This window comes from Bubalus bubalis, chromosome 23 (genome assembly GCF_019923935.1).
Source record: "Bubalus bubalis isolate 160015118507 breed Murrah chromosome 23, NDDB_SH_1, whole genome shotgun sequence".
In the NCBI taxonomy this organism is placed as follows: Eukaryota; Metazoa; Chordata; class Mammalia; order Artiodactyla; family Bovidae; genus Bubalus; species Bubalus bubalis.
Window position 1 is genome coordinate 17,233,030 of NC_059179.1, and position 20,721 is coordinate 17,253,750.

A 20,721-nucleotide genomic window follows, 5' to 3' on the forward strand; every position below is an offset into this window, starting at 1 on the left:
CTTTTTTTCTGACTGCACCACGTGGCCTGTGGGATCTTAGTTCCCCAACCAGGGATTGAACCCATGCCCCCTGCACTGGAAGAGTGGAGTCTTAACCACTGAACTGCCCAGGAAGTCCCTAAAGCCTTCCATTTTCAAATCCAACAAACCTTTGGGTTCTTTGGAGAGTTTATCCTATTCGCATTTTAGCGGCTATACAACAAAACCAGATTTCCTGTTTCTTTCTTGTGTTTATTATGCTCAGGATATTTTTCCTAATGCCCTGAGAATTATTCCCATAGGAAACATTCGGCTCCTCTGAAGCTGTTTGGACGCTGAAACCCCTTTCCCTGAGAACTTGCCTTCGGGGGCATAACAGGCCTGGCAGCTGCTGATAAGCCGCAGCGTGGAGCAGGGAGCACCTGCTCGGACGCTGGGTGTTGACCATCCTAGCTCTGCCACCACCACCACTAGGACCCACCAGCTTCCCCTTCCTGAGCCTCAGTGTCCCCAGCCAGAAATACCCAGATAACACAACCTAACTGAAGAGGTTGCTGCCAAAATTCAAGATGATGTAGCCACTATACCCAGCACAGGGACTGACAGGCATAGCCCCCCAAAACTGGAGCTGAGATTATTTTTTCAACTGCTTTCAGGCACTGCCCACGTGGACGTGGGGGAAGCACAATATACAGTTTTCCTGGTGCCCAGAGAATTCTTCCTACAGGCCCCCTACCATGTGTAATTGCAGTCGGAGGAGAAATCAGAAATGAAGAGGGCTGCTTTGACGCTTCAGGAAGGCAAAACAGGATGACTATGCACTCTCCTAGGGCTAGAAAGGCTCACAAACACCCCAGTTCCCTCACTCCCAGCCCACAACCTTCTGGCGGTGTGTTATCTACAAGTCACTGGAGCTCAGTTGAGTCTCATTTCCTCATCTGCAAGACAGAGATAACCTCACCCACAGCCTGAGCCCTTCAGGATGATGGGAGGCAGTGTTTCTCAGTCTGTGATCTGCAAACCACCTGTGTGCTGGGCCCCGATGGACTCCTCCCCAGCCCCTAGTCCTTGGGCCTTCTTCCTTCCTACAGGAGACTCTGCTGTATCCGGATTCCCACTGCTGCTCCAGGTGGCTCCAGGAGTGTGGTCACCCCCAGTGAACAGTGACTGGCCCACTCCAGCCAAGGAGGCATGGTGGAAGAGAGCTGGGGGTGCCTCTGGTACTTGAGAGCGAGCCAGGAGTCAACTTGTGTCCTCGTTCCTCCTCTGGATGTGGCTGTGTCCGACTAAAACGTTTGGAAGCGCCACAGCCGGCAGATGAAACCAGCATCCAAGATGGCGGAGATGGGAAGAACCTGGGGCCCTGTGGACATCACGGAGCCCCTGAGTCAACTCCAAAGCCCACCCTACCTCTGGATTCAGAATCGCCCCACAGCACAGCTCAGGGGAGGGGGGCATAGTCACACGGCAGGTCACGTGAACAGCGGGGTCATGCAGCTATGTGGAGCACCCCCTCCGGTCTGAGAGACAATGAGTTTCCCTACTGCTGGCCTGTCTGAGTTGGAGTTTGTAACTTGCAGCTGAAAATATTCAGAGAACCTGTACAAACCCAGGGGACAGCATGGAAAATACAGATTCCTGGGTTCCCCCCAGAGAGGAATATGCATTTTTAACAAGAACCCCCAAGGGGTCATGATGCTCCCCAAAGTGGAAGAACTACTGCTTTAATGGAATGTTAGACACGTAGAACAGGGCTAGGCACACAGGCGAACTCTAAGTCCCAGTTCCTTTTGGGTCACACCAGTGCCCTCCTATTTCCTGTGTATAGCAAGTTGTCAAACAAGCCTCACCTCTTCCCACGAAAGGCTGCTCAGCACAGTTTTAGGGAAACGTCTGCTAACACTCGGCCAGAACCCTGTCCCGTGACTCTATTGGTTTCCTGTGCAGCAGCGGCCGGAGCCCTTACCTGCATCCCCTTTCAGTGCCACGCCCACCACACAGCACAGCGGCCCACGGCCCCTCGCCCCACCATCCCCGCGCTCCCTGTGGCCCTTTCAACTTTATTAGAAGGTCTGGCTATCTCTTGTCGTGCACCAATCACCCCCTGTGGCACCAGGAAACTGCAAGGGAAGCTGGACTTATTAGGAGAAGATAAAAGAAGGTGCTGGCAGAGGCTGCCAGCTGAGTCCTGAAAGTATTGTTTCTGAAATGTCAGAGGTGCAGTGTCCTCAGGGGTCGGACCCCAACCCGCTCCTTCCAACGGGGAAACTAAGACCCAAGAGGGGGTGAGACTTGGGGCTCTATTCACGCAGCTCTTCAGCATTAATCAGAGACAGGGTAGAGGAAGTAGGAACAGAGAAGGCTTCGTGTGGGGAAAAAAAGGACTGAAGGGAGGGGCAGGCACTTATTTAGAGGGACCTTTGAGGATACTAGTTGCCTAGATAAACCATGATGGCCAAGTCTGTTTTCCACTTAATATCTGAGTGGTTATTAAATTCAGAGCACTTCACCAGGGGTAGAAGTGACAGGAGAAGGGTCTAGAGCTGAGAAGATAAAGGACCTCAGTGTACCAGTGAAAATGAAGCAAATACAGCAGAAAATAAAGGCAAGTCCCAGTAGAAGAAGTGTCTTCAGAAAGCCTCCACAACTCCCCAAAACTTGATAGTAATCAGGCGTCCATCTCTCTGTGCTTCCCCACAGCTGAGCAATGATGATGCTATCACCCCAGCTACGACCCTACACTGTAATCACCTGTTTGCTCATCTCTCTCCGTCTCTGACAGCAAAGAGGCTCGTCACCTGGTTCATTTCTAGCACGGGTCCTGGCACAAGGAAGAACTCGGTAAAGGCTGCTTCATGAAATGGATAAATGGATGGATGGATGGATGGATGGATGGATAATGGGTAAGTGAATGTGTGCAGATGTCAAAGAGTTCCGGCTGGGGAATTAGGGAAGGTTTCATGAAGAGCTGAGGCATCTGAGCTGGATATTGAAGCATGTGGGCACGTGGCAATGAAGGGGAGACACACTTCATCCCAAGTGCCTAGCACCATTTTAGGCATAAAGCTGGTGCTTCATAAATGCTTCCTGGATGAGTTTACTACTGAACTGGCTTTCCTAAGTGAAGGAAGCGCGTTTCATTTCCCGCAGCCTTTTGTTTCTCCTTAGGTAAACAGAAGCAACTCTTAAAGAGCAGTTAAACTGATAAACCAAGAGAAAGGTCATTGCCTACCAGTCTCTGCAAACATTCCTATCCAAAGACAGTTTAACAGCATAAGGAAATTCCATTTCTACTGATGTGGAGTTTTCCAGGATATACTGTTCCGTGACAAAGGCAATGTATATCACCTCCTTATGTATCTGCATATAGAAAAATTGGGAGGAATACATAAGAAACTTCAAAAAAAAAATCACCAGCCTTTAGAGAATATATCGTTTATCACCTAAACAGGGAGGATGAAATCAGTTTTGCCAGTGAAAGAGTTTGTTATTGATGATTCCCGGGAACAAAGACCCTAAAGTAGGACTGCCGTGGCAAGCTGGAATGTATACTCAGCCCACCTAATGGGGACCAGGTTCTGGGAAGAAAGGGAAGCGGACCTGGCAGGGATGAGAATGAAATTTTTCAATAAACATTTTTATAGTAATATTTTTACTTCTGAACAAAGTATTTGTATCAACCATTTTTTAATGTGATTATCTTTTCAATGGGAAAAAAAAAAAAAGCCAAAGAATTTAACCTTCCAACTCTCCTGAACAAAGGAAGCAAGCTCATTTGGGGGCACCATCAAATAGCCACCCTGAAGAGCAGCCCTAGAGATTAAATGAAATCCCTGCTCACAGCACAACCCTTTTTGCAACAGACAAGAAAACAGCCCTGAGAGAAGAGCGCTGTGCATGGCCTAAAAAGGCTTTGACTGCATTCGGGGCCAGCTGAGATGGGGAACACTGGGGGAATATAAACAGTGTGACAGACATAAAGCAGTTCAGGTTTTACACAATCATGGCAACAAAGTGAGATTGATTCGGGTCTGAATTAAGCTCTTTATATTGTTTCTACTTAAAAAGGAAATGTATTGACTACAGTCCTCCTCACAAATTTATCTTCCCTGACATCAGGCACATTCATAACCTATTTTAAATTCCAAGGAACAATGCTGGGGTTTAGGAAAATGAATACCAGTGTGTTGCACCAGAATGTTTTGGAGGCTGGGAAGAAGCTTCTCTGGCTTTTAATTGCTCAGGAAACAGGCGCGTTGTAGATGGTTTTCTTATCAGCCCTAACTTCCAGTTAGAAGACCGCTTGTCCAGGATGTAGGAACTTTTAGAGCGGGTCTGTCTTTGGAAGATTTGCTTTGGAGTAATCTTAGAGACCATGTGTGGAATCACTTCAGCTTTTCTTCTCTCTCGTAACCATTTCCTCCTTTCAGGTGTCACCACAATTTGTCAAGCTCAGGCCTGAATTACCTGAACTTGGGATGTCTCATCTCCCGCCTCCAGGCTTCACCAAGGACTGTGGGCACTGATTTCCCCAAGGCCAGCCTGACCATGTGCCACCCAGGGCTCCCCACAGCCTTTAGGACAGCAGGACCATCTGACCATCACCCAGAGAAGGACACCTGAGAGAGAGGGGGCTCCATTAATAATCACACTGGAGTAAGAGGCAGAGCCACCCTAGAAGCAAATTGGAAGGTGAGGTCATCAACTGTAGAACAAATCCAGTCTCTTTACCATATTCAAGACTCTCCACCCTCTGGCCCCAACTCACCTTTCCAGTCTTTCTGCATTTTGCATTGTCCTATTCCAATGGACCTGTAGTTACACAACACAGCCTGGGCTTTACTATCCCTGTGCATTTGTTCCCAGCATTTCCTCCTCCTGCCTCCACCCCACCCCAGCGCTGGCCAGAGCACCATCTACAGAGGTCTAACTCCTACTCTCCCTGCAAGGCTTTTGTGTGTTAGTCACTCAGTCATGTCTGACTCTTTGTGACCCCCATGGACTGTAGCCCGCCAGACTCTCCTGTCCATGAGATTTCCCAGGCAAGAATACTAGAGTGGGTTGCCATTTTCTTCTCCAAGGGATCTTCCCCACCCAGGGATTGAATCTGGGTCTCCTGTATTATAGACAGATTCTTTACCATCAGAGCCACCAGGGAAGCCCTACTCTCCCTGCAAAACCCAAGTCAAATGGCGCCATTCTTGACTGCATTCATTCAACAAGTATTTACTGACTGCACATTATGTGCTAGGCACATAGTGAAGAAGGCTGAAAAAGTTCCACCTCTTATGGAACTTTGGTGTATGTGGTGGGGAGTGGTGTACACAACTGATAGCAGGTAGTAAGGATGGACACAGGGTGATATGCTGGAAGGTCCTTGGTTAAGTTTTTGTACCCCAGTACCCCAATACCCCACAGGGTTGGGGCTCCTTGAAGGTCGTGCCCAAGAGACCCAACATACAGCCCTGTTGAACCCCCCACACACCTCTAGACACAACAGGCATTCAACAAACATTTGATGAGCAAAGAATTACTATTAGAGAAGTTTCCTCATTTAGTCTGGAGACAGCATTCCGACAAGGAGTTTCAAGTTCTCCACAAATCTGTATGGGATCCAAGGGGAGCCTAAATTTCCACCAACCTTAGAGAAACACCCCACATCCAAGAGCTGTGCCTCCCCTTCCACACTGATGCTAGGAGAGGACTAAGGTTACCTGCTTCAACATTATGTCGCTTCTCCAGAGGTTAAGTGACTCACCTGAGTCCACACCACTAGGGAGTGAACCCCTGGAGAGGTCAGAAGATGACACAGCAGCAGTAGGATGTAATGACTGGATAAACAACCAGAGGAGTCACTGGGCAGAGGGTGTTTGGAGTGGGGAGGTGACTCTGGCAGCTCATGTGGCCAGAGAGCTTCAGAAAGGAGGTCTTGGGGTGGGGCCTGGGTGATGGAAGGCTGGGAGGGCCAGCAGGGGAAAGGCACTGGGATGGAAGCGTGGCAACGGAGGGAGAGCCTGACACAGGGGTCACAGAGGAAGGCCTGCAGAGGCCAAAGTCTCACCTGGTGACGTATACCACGCAAGACAAGAACACACACATGCTTTGCCTGTACCTGACCTGGAAGAGGGGGCTCCACCACTGGCAATGTGCAGATAAAACTGCTCAGAGAAGCTCAAGTAAGGGCCATGGGCGCCCAGGCTTTCCCAGACATGTCTGCAGCTCTACCCTGAGTGGCCCTGGTGGACACGAGTCCGATTAAACAGTAACTAGTAACAAAGGAGCTTGGCAAGCGTCACAGCCACTTCCAAGGGCAACTGCAACATGGGTACCCCCTTCTCAGACATTCCAGTGGTGAGTGGTCATAGTGACCACTTCCTTTTACGAAGGAAAAACATGGACAATTAGCTGCATCTGTTCTTATTTCAGTGATACCCAGAGAGTCGAATGAGTTCCTAGCAGCCGGGACTGGACCCCACCCACCGCTCACCTGCTGCAGCTCCGCAGCCCTGGGCCACCCTGGGCTTACTGGAATTTGTCCTCTCGGCCTCCACTCACCGCAACCACCACGCCAGCCCCTCGGGACTCAGTGAGGAACCCAAACTGCAAACATCCCCCAGGGTACAACACAAGTCCCTGGAGGCAAGGGAACAACTCAGGTGGGCTTTCCAGGTGGCCTTCTACTCACCCTATGCCTGAGGTAAAGACACACCCAGGCCCCCCAGGGGCAGGAGTGCTCAGCCTCAGAGCACTGACATCTGGCGTGGGGTAACTTGGTGGTGGGGCCGTCCTGCACTCCAGGATATATGAGGAGCATGCTGGCCTCTACCCACCAAAAGCCAGGAGCACCCCCTACATGACAAGCAAAATCTCTCCAGACATCACCAAATGTCCCTAGGAGTAAAACTGCCTCCACAGAACCATGGCTGAAGGGCTCACTCCCTAAATGTGCTACCAGGAGCACCCCCTACATGACAAGCAAAATCTCTCCAGACGTCACCAAATGTCCCATAGGAGTAAAACTGCCTCCACAGAACCATGGCTGAAGGGCTCGCTCCCTAAATGTGCTATTCTGTATATACTCAGACTCCTGACGCTCCCAGTACTATAAAACACCTTAGGGGTTACAGGCAGAGCATTTGATCAGGTGGCTCTGGGCTCTATGTCCTGGCTCTATGTCTTACTATCTCTGTGACATGAGGCACGTCACAGCCTCTTGGAGCCTCAGTTCCTTCATCTATAAAATGGAAGCAATCAACAGCACCTCGGCCATGGCAGTTACATAAAAATGACACGTAAAGATTGCCAGGCACAGTGGGGATCTGATAAACGTTAGTGAGTTTTTACAGGCCTGGAAAATTCCTTTTAGCCAAGCCTAGAGTTTAATCTTCTATTTCTGTGGTTTCTGATCTTCTCCCCCCGCCCCGCCCCTGACTTCCTATGCCCTTTCCACCTGTTAAAGGCCTTTGGTCTTAACCTTTGGTCTTAAGGAATCCTTCCTGCTGGTTCAAAGGCATCTGAGGTTAAAGTGAAGGAAAGAACACACACACACACACACACAGAATCTTTGAGCTCCAACCCTGCCCAGACCAACTCTCCAGACAAAGGGTTCCATTGTTGTCTAAAAACAAACTTTTCCACAGGGAGGCCTTAAAAGAGCCATAACAGTCTCGAAGTCTCCAGACTCTCCTAGTTTTCATCCCCATTCTGCTCCCAACCCTGGCATAGCCCTTCTCCTTCTGGGCCTCAGTTTCCTAATCCATAAAGTGAGGGATTTAGACCCAGGGGATCACCAAAATGCTGTGCTATACTGGAATGCCGTGGCACACAGGGCGGCTGGACCCACATTTTCAGTAAGTGCTTAAGAAGGAATAAGTGTCATAAAGACACATCTTTCCCCCTTTTCCCTAGGTTCCCCTGAGAAATGAAATCCTGCCGTTCTGAGACCTTGGGCAAATTAGTTCATCTGTCTTATCCTTCTGCCTTATCTGTAAAATGGGATAATAGAGGCAGAAATGAGGTAAAGATTACGAGACAACGATCATGAAAGCACCTGGCACAGAGCTAACACACACACTAGGTATTCAAAATACGTCTGCCTTCCGTTCTGGGCTCTCCATCTGAAATCCTGTACCGCAACTCTGGGTCCCTCTCCTTCTCTGGGAAGTCCTTCCATCTGCCCCTTCCCCAGGCTCTATCCAAGCCCTCCTCTGTCAGGAAACCTTCTCCACACAAACTCTTTTTTCTAAAGGTCCAAGGCCACAGTTTCCCAAAAGCTGACTTGGGGTGTGGGGTGGGAGGGGCGGGTGGAGAGGAGGGGGCAGGAGTTCACTAAAAGCCAGTTCCCTGCCCTGAGAATTTCCTTTCTGTGAATCCAGGAAGATTAACCCCTCCCCTGCTCCACTCAGAATGGAGCAGAGACCTCAGCACTGTCCTGGCTGAGATTTTATACGCCCCTTATGTCAGGGTCTCATAAGCACCCTGAGAGGGCAGGGTGAGTCTGAACATTCTTCTCCCCCAAATTCTTCATCCAACCTGATCACCCAGAGCCTCTCCCCTACACCCACTGCCCACTCCAGGAAGATGTTTCTTTGCTCACCCCCATAGGGCAGCCTCACAAATTCACAGATCTCCAGCCCAGATCCTTCCCCTTGCCATAAAGAGTTCAGGAGATCAGGGAATTGGCCCAAGATCTCTCAGCTAGTTCAGAGGCAGGGCTGGGTTAGAACCAGGGACTCAGGACTCTAGACACACCAAGCCTCTGCTCACAGCCTCTTGCCCATAGCCTGGCCCTCTCCTATCTCAAGCGTCACCATCCTCCCAGGCTGGGAAGCTCACGGTCACCTTAACCTCTCCCCCTGCCTCGTGTCTCACCTCCTTCTCATCACTAAGACCAGGAACCCTGATAAAGGGCCACCACCTGGTCCCTATCACATCAGGACAAAGACAACATGCCTTTTTCATGCCACTCTCTTGTTTAAAAACCTGCCACAGCTCCTCAGTCCCACCAGATCAAACCTTTCCTGCCCTACAAGCCTTGAACCCCACGCACCAGTTCCTCCAGCTCCTCGGCCCACCCAGCCTGGCCCTGCTCCCCTCCGCGGCCCCTCCCCTCTCTCTTGGATCCTCTTGGCTCCCTCCCCAGACTCTGGCCTGGGAGGCCAAGGAGTCACAGGTGACTCCCCTCCTTGGAAAGTCTTCCCTTCCCGCCCTGGCTCCCCATCCTGTTGCCCTTCAAGGCTCCCTCTCCAGACCTGAGGCCTCAGCCTGGCATTCTCCTGGCCCCCAGGGTCACCGCACTGCTGAGCTGTCTGAGCTTACCTCCTCACCAAACCACAAATGCATCACCCCACAACCTGGCTACATTCCTTCCACCTCCAACCTCAGCCTGGCATTCATTCCACAATCATTACCTGAGTGCCTCTAAGGTGCCAGAAAGTTATTTTACCTTTAAGGGTAAGGAGAGTTTCAAGAGCAAGGACATCTTAGATTCCACCTCCTCTGTGACTCCCCCTCAACCCACCATCCCCGTCACCCCCAGGAGTCCTCCTATCTCCACTTTGGGACGTCCTAGTTGTCCTCGAGCCCATGTCCTCCCGGAGTCCTCCCTAAGCTCCAGACCTTCTCTTCCTTATTCATGGCCAGACCTCCTATGATACCCACACCAGGAGGATGCTCACTGAATGGCCTTCACAGGAAACTGAAGCATTCTGTCCAGCAGGCCAGTCCGGACTCCTGCGTGGCCTCAAGCTCTGTTCATCCAAGTGACCTCTCCCTGTTCTTCCAAGATTGGATTGGGGCCCAGAATGAGTCAAATGACCTCTTATCATTCTTCCAAAATTAGGCTTTCCTCTTTAATTACACCTTATCTAGCCATACTATGTGGATTCTAATTACATAATTACTTCAAGCCCTGGGACTTAAAAAAGAAAGGAGTGCATAGAATTACACAGGTAAGTGAATGCACCAAATATTCATACTTATATATACCATGTGCCATGGTGTATACAATGTTTGTGTACAATTATTCGTATACAATTTTATAAGCCAGAAAATATAGCCTATGAGTGGGTATCTAAATCACATTAAGCAAATCAGAGTAGATGAAAGAGAATATCATGGAGAAGCCCAACCCTGAGGGGGTTTATGAAAGAGGCTGGAAGTCAGTCCCCAGCTCTCTCCCCTTCCCCTTCTACAATGAAAAGAGGGAGTGGTGTGACCTTCATGGGAGATTTTTCAAAGTATGAGCAGGCCTGATCTCTCCTAAACAAAATACCCACTCTCTTCTGAATTCCAGGTATTCGCTGTCTGTCTCCTAAGGCACGTTTTGTACAGTTCTAGTAGAAGACCCCGCCCAGACCGTGTCCATCCTGCAGACAGGGGCTGCATCTCATGCATTTCAGTATTCCCAGTTCTCAGCCCCTATCAACACCAGGAGGGCCATCCAGTAGGCCCGCCTCCTGTCTTTACTCCAGCCTTATTAAAAAGTCTTTGCCCCTCTCACACCACCCCTATCTTCACCAGGAGTGCCCTCCCTTAGGCTGGGCCCAGCTCCCTCCTGTGCAGCTCCCCTTTGCCCACTGTACTTGCCCTAACTTGTTGCTCATCACACGTTGGCATAAAAACTCTTCTATGTGCCAACCTCTCCTTTTAGACCAGTGGTCAAAATCCTTTTGATCATACCTTCCTATTAGTAAATAGCTTTGAGCATATTTACTTATAAGTTAATGATAAAATCTGGACTACTATAAATAGGAAAGCTACGTCTTGCTCTTCTGTTTGAGTTAAAGAATAAATAGAACTTCAACTGATAATGTTTCCTCTGGGTCCTTCAACAGCGATCCTGAGAGCTCACCCACTGTTCTAGGCCAGGAATTCTGCGAGGACAGCAGGAGTGTTTGATTCCCTTTGTATTCTTAGAATCTGGGACAGAACCAAAAACTTAATAAAGGACTTCATTTGCCCCACAGACAGGGAGCACCTCCTGTGGGCCAGGCACATGCTAGGTAGGCACCAGGGATAGAATGCCCGGCTGCTGGCATCTGGGTCCTACAAACTGCTGGGTGGGCAGACAAACAGGATCAGCCAAACAAGTGTGACAAAGTGGCTGACACAGATGCTTTGCAGAATGCCCTGTCCAAAACCACTGAATCAGGACAGTCTCAAACGGGGCGGTAAACATGCTCCAGAGGGTCCGAGAAGGCTTCCCCCCAGGAATATGCTGCCTTCAGCTGAAACCTGAAAGATGAGCAAAGCTAGCTGAGTGAGGGAGAAGAGAACACTCCAGGGTAAGGAAACCACATGGGCAAAAGTCCTGAGGCTGGACAGAGATGTGTAAGCACCAGGGGCCAACAGAGGCCAATAAAACAAAATGAATGAACAAGCCCGTAAAGGATGGCGAGTTCCTCCCCCTTACTCCTCTCTACTATCAAAACAGACTGCCCCCAGCTTCGTGCCTCTGAAAGGGTCACTCAGCCCTGCTACGTGCCCAGCCTCTGAGCCAAACAGAGCAGGTGGGCTCTCTGCCTCCCAGCCAGTCCTGCCAGTGGCAACCACCCCCTGCTTCTGAGGAGCCCCAAAGCCACAGGAAGACACTCCTGAAAACAATACATGTTGCCATGGACACCACCAATCAAAGGCTCCTGGGCAGTTTAATTTTTTAAAGACAGTATTCAATATTTTACATCTTCTAACAGCACGGCTTCTTCCTTGCCTACAATGCAAAAGAAAACCCTATACTCCTTGAACTAAGGATTCACACTAAATAAACACCAATGTGTAAGACAGTCCTCGGAGGTGTGTACCCACGGTCAAGGGCATCCTCTGGGTATCCTGGCTGCCTGGGTCTATGTTCCTTGCAGAAGCAACCTGGACAATCCAGAAAGAAGCACAGCCACAAAACCTCTTCCCTACTGGAGCTCTTCTGATCCCACGAAGGGAAAATTATTTACAATGATGCTTCAGGTGTGTTTAAATAGCCCATGACTTTAATAATTAAAGATAAAACCAAGACCGTGGATTGTAATGCAGGCTAGTGGCTGCGGGGCCTCCTCTCGCAGCAGCTGTCCCCAAGAGAAGCTGTATCTTCTATCAGTGCTCAGGCATGACTAACATTTCCCAGTTCCTGGGAGGCCTCGCCCCCTCACACCTGCCAGGACTGGCTCATTAATGTACCATGTCCACCATAAAAGCCCCACAAAGCAAATGCAAAATAGTCCTCAAAGGCCTGAGACCAAGTTGGCCTAGGCTCATGGGCCTGGCAACCAGGTTTTCAGCAACTACCACCAAAGCCTGCCTAGGCCCTGGACTCTCCCGAGTCCCCGCTTTCTCCAGCTACTCTATTTTCTGTCCCGATTGGGACTGTGCTTTCTCCAGGGCCTGATTCATTCTGTCCTGCTTAACGTAGCCCAGTTCCTACTTTTGCCTTGGCTTCACCATCCAGATGTCTGGCTTGCTCCCCAGCCTACTGCCCGGGCACTGGGGCAGCAACTCAGATCTCCCAGATCCAGTTCCAGTCTTTCTTACCTCATCCCTGGCTTCCAGATCCAGCCTCCTGTGTGCACTGTCTACAAAGAGAGACCCAAGAACAGACGAATCAGCAGTATGTACGCTACAGCAGCCTTGCAAAGACCCCCAACAGCAATGTACCATGAAACTGCTCCCGTTTTCTCTCCTGTTAATTTGTTATCAGCAACTACAACCCCGGCCATCATTCTGTACTGGTGAGAAACAGTCACCCAACGCTGGATCTGCCCTGACTAAAGACAAACTCTGAGTAGAGAAGAACAATCGGCAAGTGAACTGTCTATTTATTTACAAAGTCCGAAACTGTTCACGTGCACAGCCACAATATAGACACACATTCCAGGCAACGAGAGAAATAGAATTTCACACATTATGTCCTAGTGACCCTTCATACTGAGAAACCAAGCTCAAAGGTAGCCTGCAGGCAGATGGGAATAATCAATTCCTGTAGGGACTTCCCTGGTGGTCCTAGTGGCTAAGACTCCACATTCCCAATGCATGGGACCTGGGTTCGATCCCTGGTCAGGGAACTAGATCCCACATGCCATAACTAAAAAAAGATCCCTCATGCCATGCCTAAGACCCAGCGCAGCCAAATAAATATTCAAAAATAATAATAATCGATGTTTAAGGCATGCTAGAAATGAGGAATGAGTTTCCTCATCCGGGATCAACTGAGTGCCTGTTCCTTATGGCAGTTACAGCTGCCATGAGCTAGAAGATCCCTCTGATGATGAAAAGTCAAGGCCCACCTGGGACTGACATGGGCAGAGCCACGTACAGGTTAAGGTACAGTAGTCAGTACTCCTGCTCACTGGTGTTGGAACTCAGGCAGCATCTTTATGTCATGTTGAGAATCCAGGTTGCCAGGAACAGACTCCTCACAGTCATTCCTGGGTCAGTCATGACTACACGCCTGACTTCAGGTCCATCACTGGCCTCTCTCTACTACCTGCCACGTGGCTATATGTATGTCTAGAGCATCCTCACTCCCCCGACGTCCCACACACTTGTCACCCAAAACCTTCCTACTCACAACCCAAAACAAACTGGAATGCCTGCTGGGGAAGACAAGAGCCCAACCCTCTGAGTGTTAATGAGGAAATAAACTTGAGGAGGGTGGGGTCTATGTCTACACTATTCACTAGTATTTGTTTAATGAGTGCAATGAGACTGTGGTTATTAAAGTACTTCTTAAACAAAAGTTCCACATGTAAGCAGGGACTCACCTCACAAATGGGCACCCTCCCGACCCTGGGGCTAACAGCAGAGCTCTCTCTCTCTTCATCCAGCAAAGTGGGCTGGATGGACATCAGATGGACCTCCTTGCAAGGCTGAGCTATAATGGGAATGCAAATCACCAAGGGATAGAAACTTCCAAGAAAAGACCAGGATCCCAACTGCTAAATTACCTGGCTCTGTCCCTTTTCTCTTCTGCAGTCCTTTGGCATATCCCTTTGCTCCATGGGTAATGGTCAACATCTGTGACCTCATCCTTCCAAGGGGGAGATGTTGGCAGAGGGGGGAGGAATGTTTGGGGACAGGAGAAAGGGTTATGGGTAGAAGCAGACCAGAAGAAAGGGGACATCAAAAGGATTCTTGCTCCGAGTACCAGTGACCAGTACTGGGGCTTCGTGAACATGCTGGCATTTTCACATCAGCTCACATGACCGAAGAGGCTTAGAAATACTCAGTTCTATGTCCCTCTCCAGATGGTTGGTCAGCTCTACAAACACAGCTTCACTGGCCAATGTTCTTTTTCAACTCCACGGTTGAACACACCCCCTTGACACTACCAGTAACTTCTGACCCATTCTCATTCTCAATACAGCCACCAGCATTAAAGTGATGACTATGTGTCAGGCACAGCTCTAAAGGCTTGTGCAACCCTGTGAAGTGGGCACTATTATTTTTCTCCATTTTACAGGTGAGGCAACTGAGGTACAGACGCATAACTCATAGAGCGAGGATGGGGACCCAGGCAGCCTGAGCACAGAGGCCACCCCTTCATCACTCTGCTCCCTGATCTCACTTCCAGAAGAGGCGAGCCAAGCTCCAGCTCAGGCCCATCCAGCTGCAAGACCTTAAACTAATGGCCTTTCTGTGCCTCAGAGGCGTGTGAAGCAAGGCTGATCACAGACACCTGGTCTGCTGTGCACAGGGCAGCCGCTAGTCTCACGTGGCTATGGAAGACTTGAGACGCCGCTAGTGTGACCGAGAACCCGAATTGTACATTGTACTTCATTTTAGTAACCCACTCCAGTATTCTTGCCTGGAGAGTTCCATGGATAGAGGAGCCTGACGGGCTATATAGTCCATGGGGTCACAAAGAGTTGAACACGAATAAGTGACTAGCTTTTAGTTAATTTCAACTTAGAGAGTCACATGTGGCTATTGGCTACCAGATTGGAAAGTTCAACTCTAGTCTCTAAATTCTAGGCTACCAGGTGCCATTTCTTTTGGTCACTGCTATAGTCACAGAGACCAGCACAGACCCTAGCACAGCCTGTGGTTGGAGCTCAGTAACTATTTGTTGAACAAATCAAAAGCCAAGGGCTTTTCAGGTGCCACAACTTCATTGCCACACAAGGATCGATTGTTCAGGTTCCCTGCTCACTGGACATCTAGCCTCAGCTTGACCAGGAGCTCAGGCCTCCCAAAGCAGACCAGGAGGGAGAGGCTCTCAAGATGAAAAACTACAGAGGCAAGTCTTCTAAAGGTTCAACAGAAATAAATCTACCTCCCTGAAATTTCCACTTACTCATCCTGGCACTTCAGCTCACAGGTCTGGGAAAACCAAAATAAGTTATAAGACAGCACTTAAACATTTTTAAACACCATAAATACAGTACAATACCTCTAATTCATTTTCTTAATTAGTACAAATACAAATCTTAGTTCACTGTGAGGCTGGTTAAACAACTACATGACTGAGATCTGTTTGGGGGAACAATCCCCTACTGTCAGAGCTATGGCCCAGGACTGCTGTCTCCACTGACTTAATGCATTCACATCCCCCCTCTCCATGAGCGAGCCAGGGCGTATACAGCTAAACTCCCAACCAGTGAGGCCTCATTCTGCAAACAAGGTTTGGGGATCCTGGCAGAGCAACTCACATTTTCATATCTCCTTGATGTACTCTTTCTAAGTGGAAAAATCTAAGTTTGCACACATCTCCTATGAGCTGACTGTAGCAGACACAGGAGATACTAATACAACTCCATGCAGCCCGCACCAAGAGCCCACATCTAGAAAGAGTAAGAGGTGAAATCTGCAGACTACTTACCCCATCCAAGTCACTGAACTAGATCAGGAGAAAGACACATAAACCAAACAAGATCCATTCAGTGTGACACACGCTGTAAGAGACACAAGTACAAAATACTGAACTAAAGAGATACCCAGAGGGACCCTGCACTGTGGCTCACACACAGCAGGCACTCGGGGCAGTGAACTGAATCCAATTCTGACCAACAGCTCAACTGAAGGCTGAGGAAACCACAATCCAGACAGGTTAAGTGACTGCTCAAGGTGACCCAGGTAGTTAGTGACAGGGCTGGACATGACAGGTGGGCCTCGTCACTTACCTGCCCAACAGTCTATAATCCATCTCACAGTGCTTCTTATCTGACCCCTCATGGGGAGGGAGCCAGGAGCTGCCCGCTGCTTGTTATCACATCCATCTCAGGATAAACAATGGATACATTTTTGTAAGATGGTATGTTGGGCACTCTCTTGAAATATGAGGAGTTACTGTGTGCATGCCATCTTAGAAACATGCATCCAATCATCTAACAAACATTTCTTGGGAATATACTATGTTTCAGGTGCCTGTTTAGAGGCTTGGATAAAGAGATGAAACAAATTCCTAGTCAGATCAGAACACCCACATTTATCTCTGCTCTCTCCCAGAACCCCACGAAAAGGACAGCAGAGGAATCTGCTTTTTAATGGAAAGGAGACAATGGCTGATGAGATATGTTAACAGAATTCTCAAAGACAGAGAGCCAATTGCCAGGTACTCACTGATTCAGGTTTCTGCTTCATCTGCTCTGCTGAGTACAAGCAGGGTAGAAAACCACTGAACAAATGGTGCCTAGGCCACAAAAACAGGAGAAGGCTCGGGAAGGGAGGGGGCACCAGGGACTGTGAGGGGAGAAGGGGAGGGGAATAGGAAGAGGGGAGCCTGCTGAAAGTTGGCGCAGGGAGCAATCAGACTCCAGGGTCCCTCCTTCAATCTGCTCAGTCTGGCGACCTCCCTCCCTGGGCCAGCAGGACTTGGAGGATCACAGTTTAGGCAAATTACACCAGACATTCTGATTCAGATTCAGACACAGCTGAGGGAGAGATACAGCTGAGGGAGGTAGGGAAAGCACGGAGCAACTTTCGGAAAACAGACAGACAGAGTGAAAGTCTGCATACCAACCAGGGTACCCTGCCTCCTTCCCCATCAAGGCTCCTAGAAGGAACAACACAGAGCCTGTTACACCCCCCAGGCACACTCCTCTCCAGGAACACCCAACGTTCCCCAAGATCTACAGACACCAATATCTAGGTGTCTCCAGTTAAAAAAGGGGAGGCTGTCTACTGAATGACCCTACAATGAGGTTCACAAGCCCCCTTCCTTGTCCCACAGATCCCCAATCAGCATCTTGGTGTCCACTCTTAAAATATAAACCGTCAGTGATCAGCATGCATGGAAAGATGGTTCCACTGGGAAATACAATAACCAAAAGAAGCAGAAAAAGGGACTTGACAGAAACAAAGACAACACAGGAGAAGCAGAAAAATAGCAAAAACAAACAAAATACAACATATATAAGTGAATTCATTGCACCCATGAAGCAAGAACAAGATGCTATTTAGAAAAAAGAAAAAAAAGAAAAATGAATCTTCAAAGTAAAATGGAAAACAATAAAAGATTTTAAAGTTACAAACTTGACCCAGGATGTCCAACATCTAAGTAATGGGAGTTCCAAAGACAAAACACGAAAAAGGACAAAAGGAAATTAACAGAGAAAAATATAAGAAAATGTCCCCAAAATGAACAGTGTGTATTCAGATCAAAAGAACACAACAAGGACCCAGCATAATAATTTTCAAAGCAAGAACAATCCAAATATAGGGAAAGGCAAAGGATCCTAAAACTTTCAACAACAACAAAAAAAAAGGTTATCCATAAATGATGAAGAATCAAAATAGCATTCAAATTTTGACATTAATATTGGAACCTAGGAGACAGTGGAGCCATGCCTTCAAAATTCTAAGGGAAAATGGCTTTCAACCTAAAATTCTAAACAAATCAAAACACCAATCAAATGTGAATGCAGAGTAAGAACAGTTCAGACAAGCAAGTTTGAGGTGACTGACTTGTACAGACCCTCTCTCAGAAACTCCTGAGGAATAAATCAACAGAAAACGGAGGCTCCAACCAGAGTAAAGTGAGGGAATCCCCAGGACGAGTCATGCCCTAGGCCTAGAAGTCAGTCAGCTTGGAATAAAGGGGAGGAACTGAGGCCTCTGGGAGTGAGACCTCCAAGGGAAAAAAGATTGCAGTAAAAGAAAAAAGAACATGTGTATAAAACAGAGAGGTTTTCAAAAGCCTCTCAGAAACTCTGGGATAACCACAAAGGAAACTAAATCAATAGGAAAAAAGCAATTATTAACTCAAAAAAATGTACAAGAAATTTCATTACAGTACAACTGTAAGGCTCAGCCAGGAACTCTATCTACACAGTCAAAATAATGTAAGTATTGACTATCAGTGTAACAAAAAACTGTGATAGACCACACTGGGAGGACATGAAGGAAACCAAGCATGTGGGGAGAAGAGAGAAGAGGGGAATAAGCGCTCCTCTAATCCACAGCAGGACAACAGTACTATCAGCAGAAACAGCCAAAAGGCCTGGAAGTGACTACGGAAGGCAGAGTAATGGCCCCTCCAAGATGAAGACGCCCATATCCTAATCCCCCAACCCACAAACATGGTATCAATACATGGCAGAAGGGAATTAACGTTGCAAGTGGAAGAAAGGCTGCTAATCAAATGAACTTCAAACAGGGAGATTATCCTGGATTATCCGGGTGAGCCCAAAGTAACCACAGGGTCCTTAAAAGTGGAAAAAGGAAGGGGAAGGCAGTCAGGAAGGTGTGACTATGTTAGAAGGTCAGTGATGGACGGAAGTACTCAACTGGCCATTGCTGGCTTTGAAGATGTTGAAAGGTGGCCATGAGCCAAGGAATGCAGGCGGCTTCCAGAAAGTGGAAGACGCAAGGAAGAGAATGCAGCCCTGGCACCATCTTGACTTTTGCCCAGTGAGACCCTTTTCGGACTTCTAAGCCAGAGAGCTGTAACTTAAATTTGTGTTGCTTTAAAGCCACTACGTTGGTGGTAATTTGTTCCTGCAGCAACAGAAAATCATGTTCCATGACTAGCCCTGGGGAGTGGATCATCAGGATGAGGAGTGACACAGCCTTCTTCCTGAGCCTTGCAGTGTTATTTGACTTTTAAAGTCATATATATGACTTTGATACAAATTAAATTTTAATTTTAAAAGAGCTGAAACACAAATTCTCTCTTGTCAGACCTCATAATCCAGTAGAGAAAACAGGTCCCCGGCTACTGCGATAGGCAAACACGGGAAGAAAGCACCTCTTTGAGATGTGAGGACATCTGAAAGGAGTAGGCGTTCACCAGGCAAAGGAGAAACAGGCCTTCTGGAGAAGGATCAAAGACCAGGGGGAACATGAAACAGTTCTGAACGATGGCACATCAGTGGGTCTCGCAGAGGCAGCAGGAAAAGCTGGGTGAACAGTTCCCAGCACCACATGTGACACCTGCCCCACCGCGGGCTTCTCTGACTGGGCTCTGGGCCTTGCTGTGCATATTTAGGGCTGGTATGGACAAGAGAAGACCCCAAACACAATGTTTTTCTGGAACATCAATTGCACCCAACAGTGAAGTGTTTTAAATGCTTTTACACTAAAAACCAGCACAGATGTATTACAGAAGACAAAACTCATGTGAATTTTTAACATAAAAATTGGTGACTTCTTGTTTGAGAGGCCCACTGTAGACACTAAGCTATCTGCTGACCGCTGAGCATCAAGATTCAACCATCTCTATAATTATTACAAGAGTCAGAAGAAGTGCCATCGCATGCATCCATCAAAGCACCCGGGACTTGACACCAGCAACCTCTCAAGGGCTGCCTACCCTCCCTGTGTTGGGTCCCAGCATGAATGGGAAAGTTGAGAAGCATGTCATTCTTTTCCAAAGTGGTCTGGGCCCTGCTATTGCTGGGTAACTTAGCTCTGCCTGGGGAAACAAAAAAAAAACTATCACACTGAATGTTTCCTACATATCTTCTCTTGGTCATAAGCCTGTCCATCTTTCTCCCATCCCCTCTCTAAAGATTACCAGGATCACTGATAAAACCCCAGCTCGACCATCAGCACCTCCGACCCCTTATAGCACAGGCCTCTGTTAGAGAATACATTGCAGACACTCTTTCCATGGAAGGAAGTCAAGAAATAGGGCACATCTCTTGGGAGAGGGTGTCCCTTGTGTCCACAAACAAGGGTGGAAACTTTTTCTATTGTTGTGACTGGTTTTGTTATAAAAACAATAATATCCACGTGACAGTGAACTGGGAAATTTTTTTTTTTTCTGTAAAGACTCACTACTGACCACAGAAGAGGATCAGAGAGGGGGAAAAAAAAAATCTCTCTCTCTCTCTCTCTCTCTCTCTCTCTCTCTCTCAATGGAAGACCACACAGAAGTAAAAAGCAATTTAATTGGGTTTGGTTTGTTTTTTCGTGTGTAAAACGCATACACACATTCAAAAAAAGTGAACTCAACTGATTTCAAACAGAGAGGATGAGATTTTAATAACATCTTAAATATATTACAATTAGTTATGTCATTGACAGAAAATAAAAGATGGGAGAGGAGATCAAAGAAAAAGATACAATAGGAAGAGAGAAAAAGAAATGGATAGAGGTGGGTATGGGAGGAAAAGGACGGGAAGACAGCAAGACACAGGGACAGACAGACATGAGTAACCACACACAAAAAGAAGGAACAGCTAAAGGATTCACAGAGACACTTCCTGCTGCTGCTGCTAAGTCGTTTCAGTCGTGTCCGACCCTGTGCACCCCATAGATGGCAGCCCACCAGGCTCCGCCATCCCTGGGATTCTCCAGGTACTTACTTCCTAG

At 48.1% G+C, this 20,721-nt stretch overlaps 1 protein-coding gene across 45 annotated transcripts in view; it reads right to left on the bottom strand.

Annotated features, from left to right (window-relative positions):
- Window positions 1-20,721, bottom strand: part of SORBS1 (sorbin and SH3 domain containing 1) — a 231,492-nt gene that overhangs the window by 206,670 nt on the left and 4,101 nt on the right. For 39 of the 45 annotated variants that reach the window (XM_044935469.2, XM_045164213.1, XM_044935473.2 and 36 more), the window contains one exon: window positions 12,502-12,542. The exons of the other annotated variants lie outside the window; for them this stretch is intronic. In XM_044935469.2, coding sequence (XP_044791404.2) covers window positions 12,502-12,542 — 41 coding nt within the window. The remainder of the gene's footprint in view (window positions 1-12,501; window positions 12,543-20,721) is intronic. 45 annotated transcript variants of the gene reach the window in all.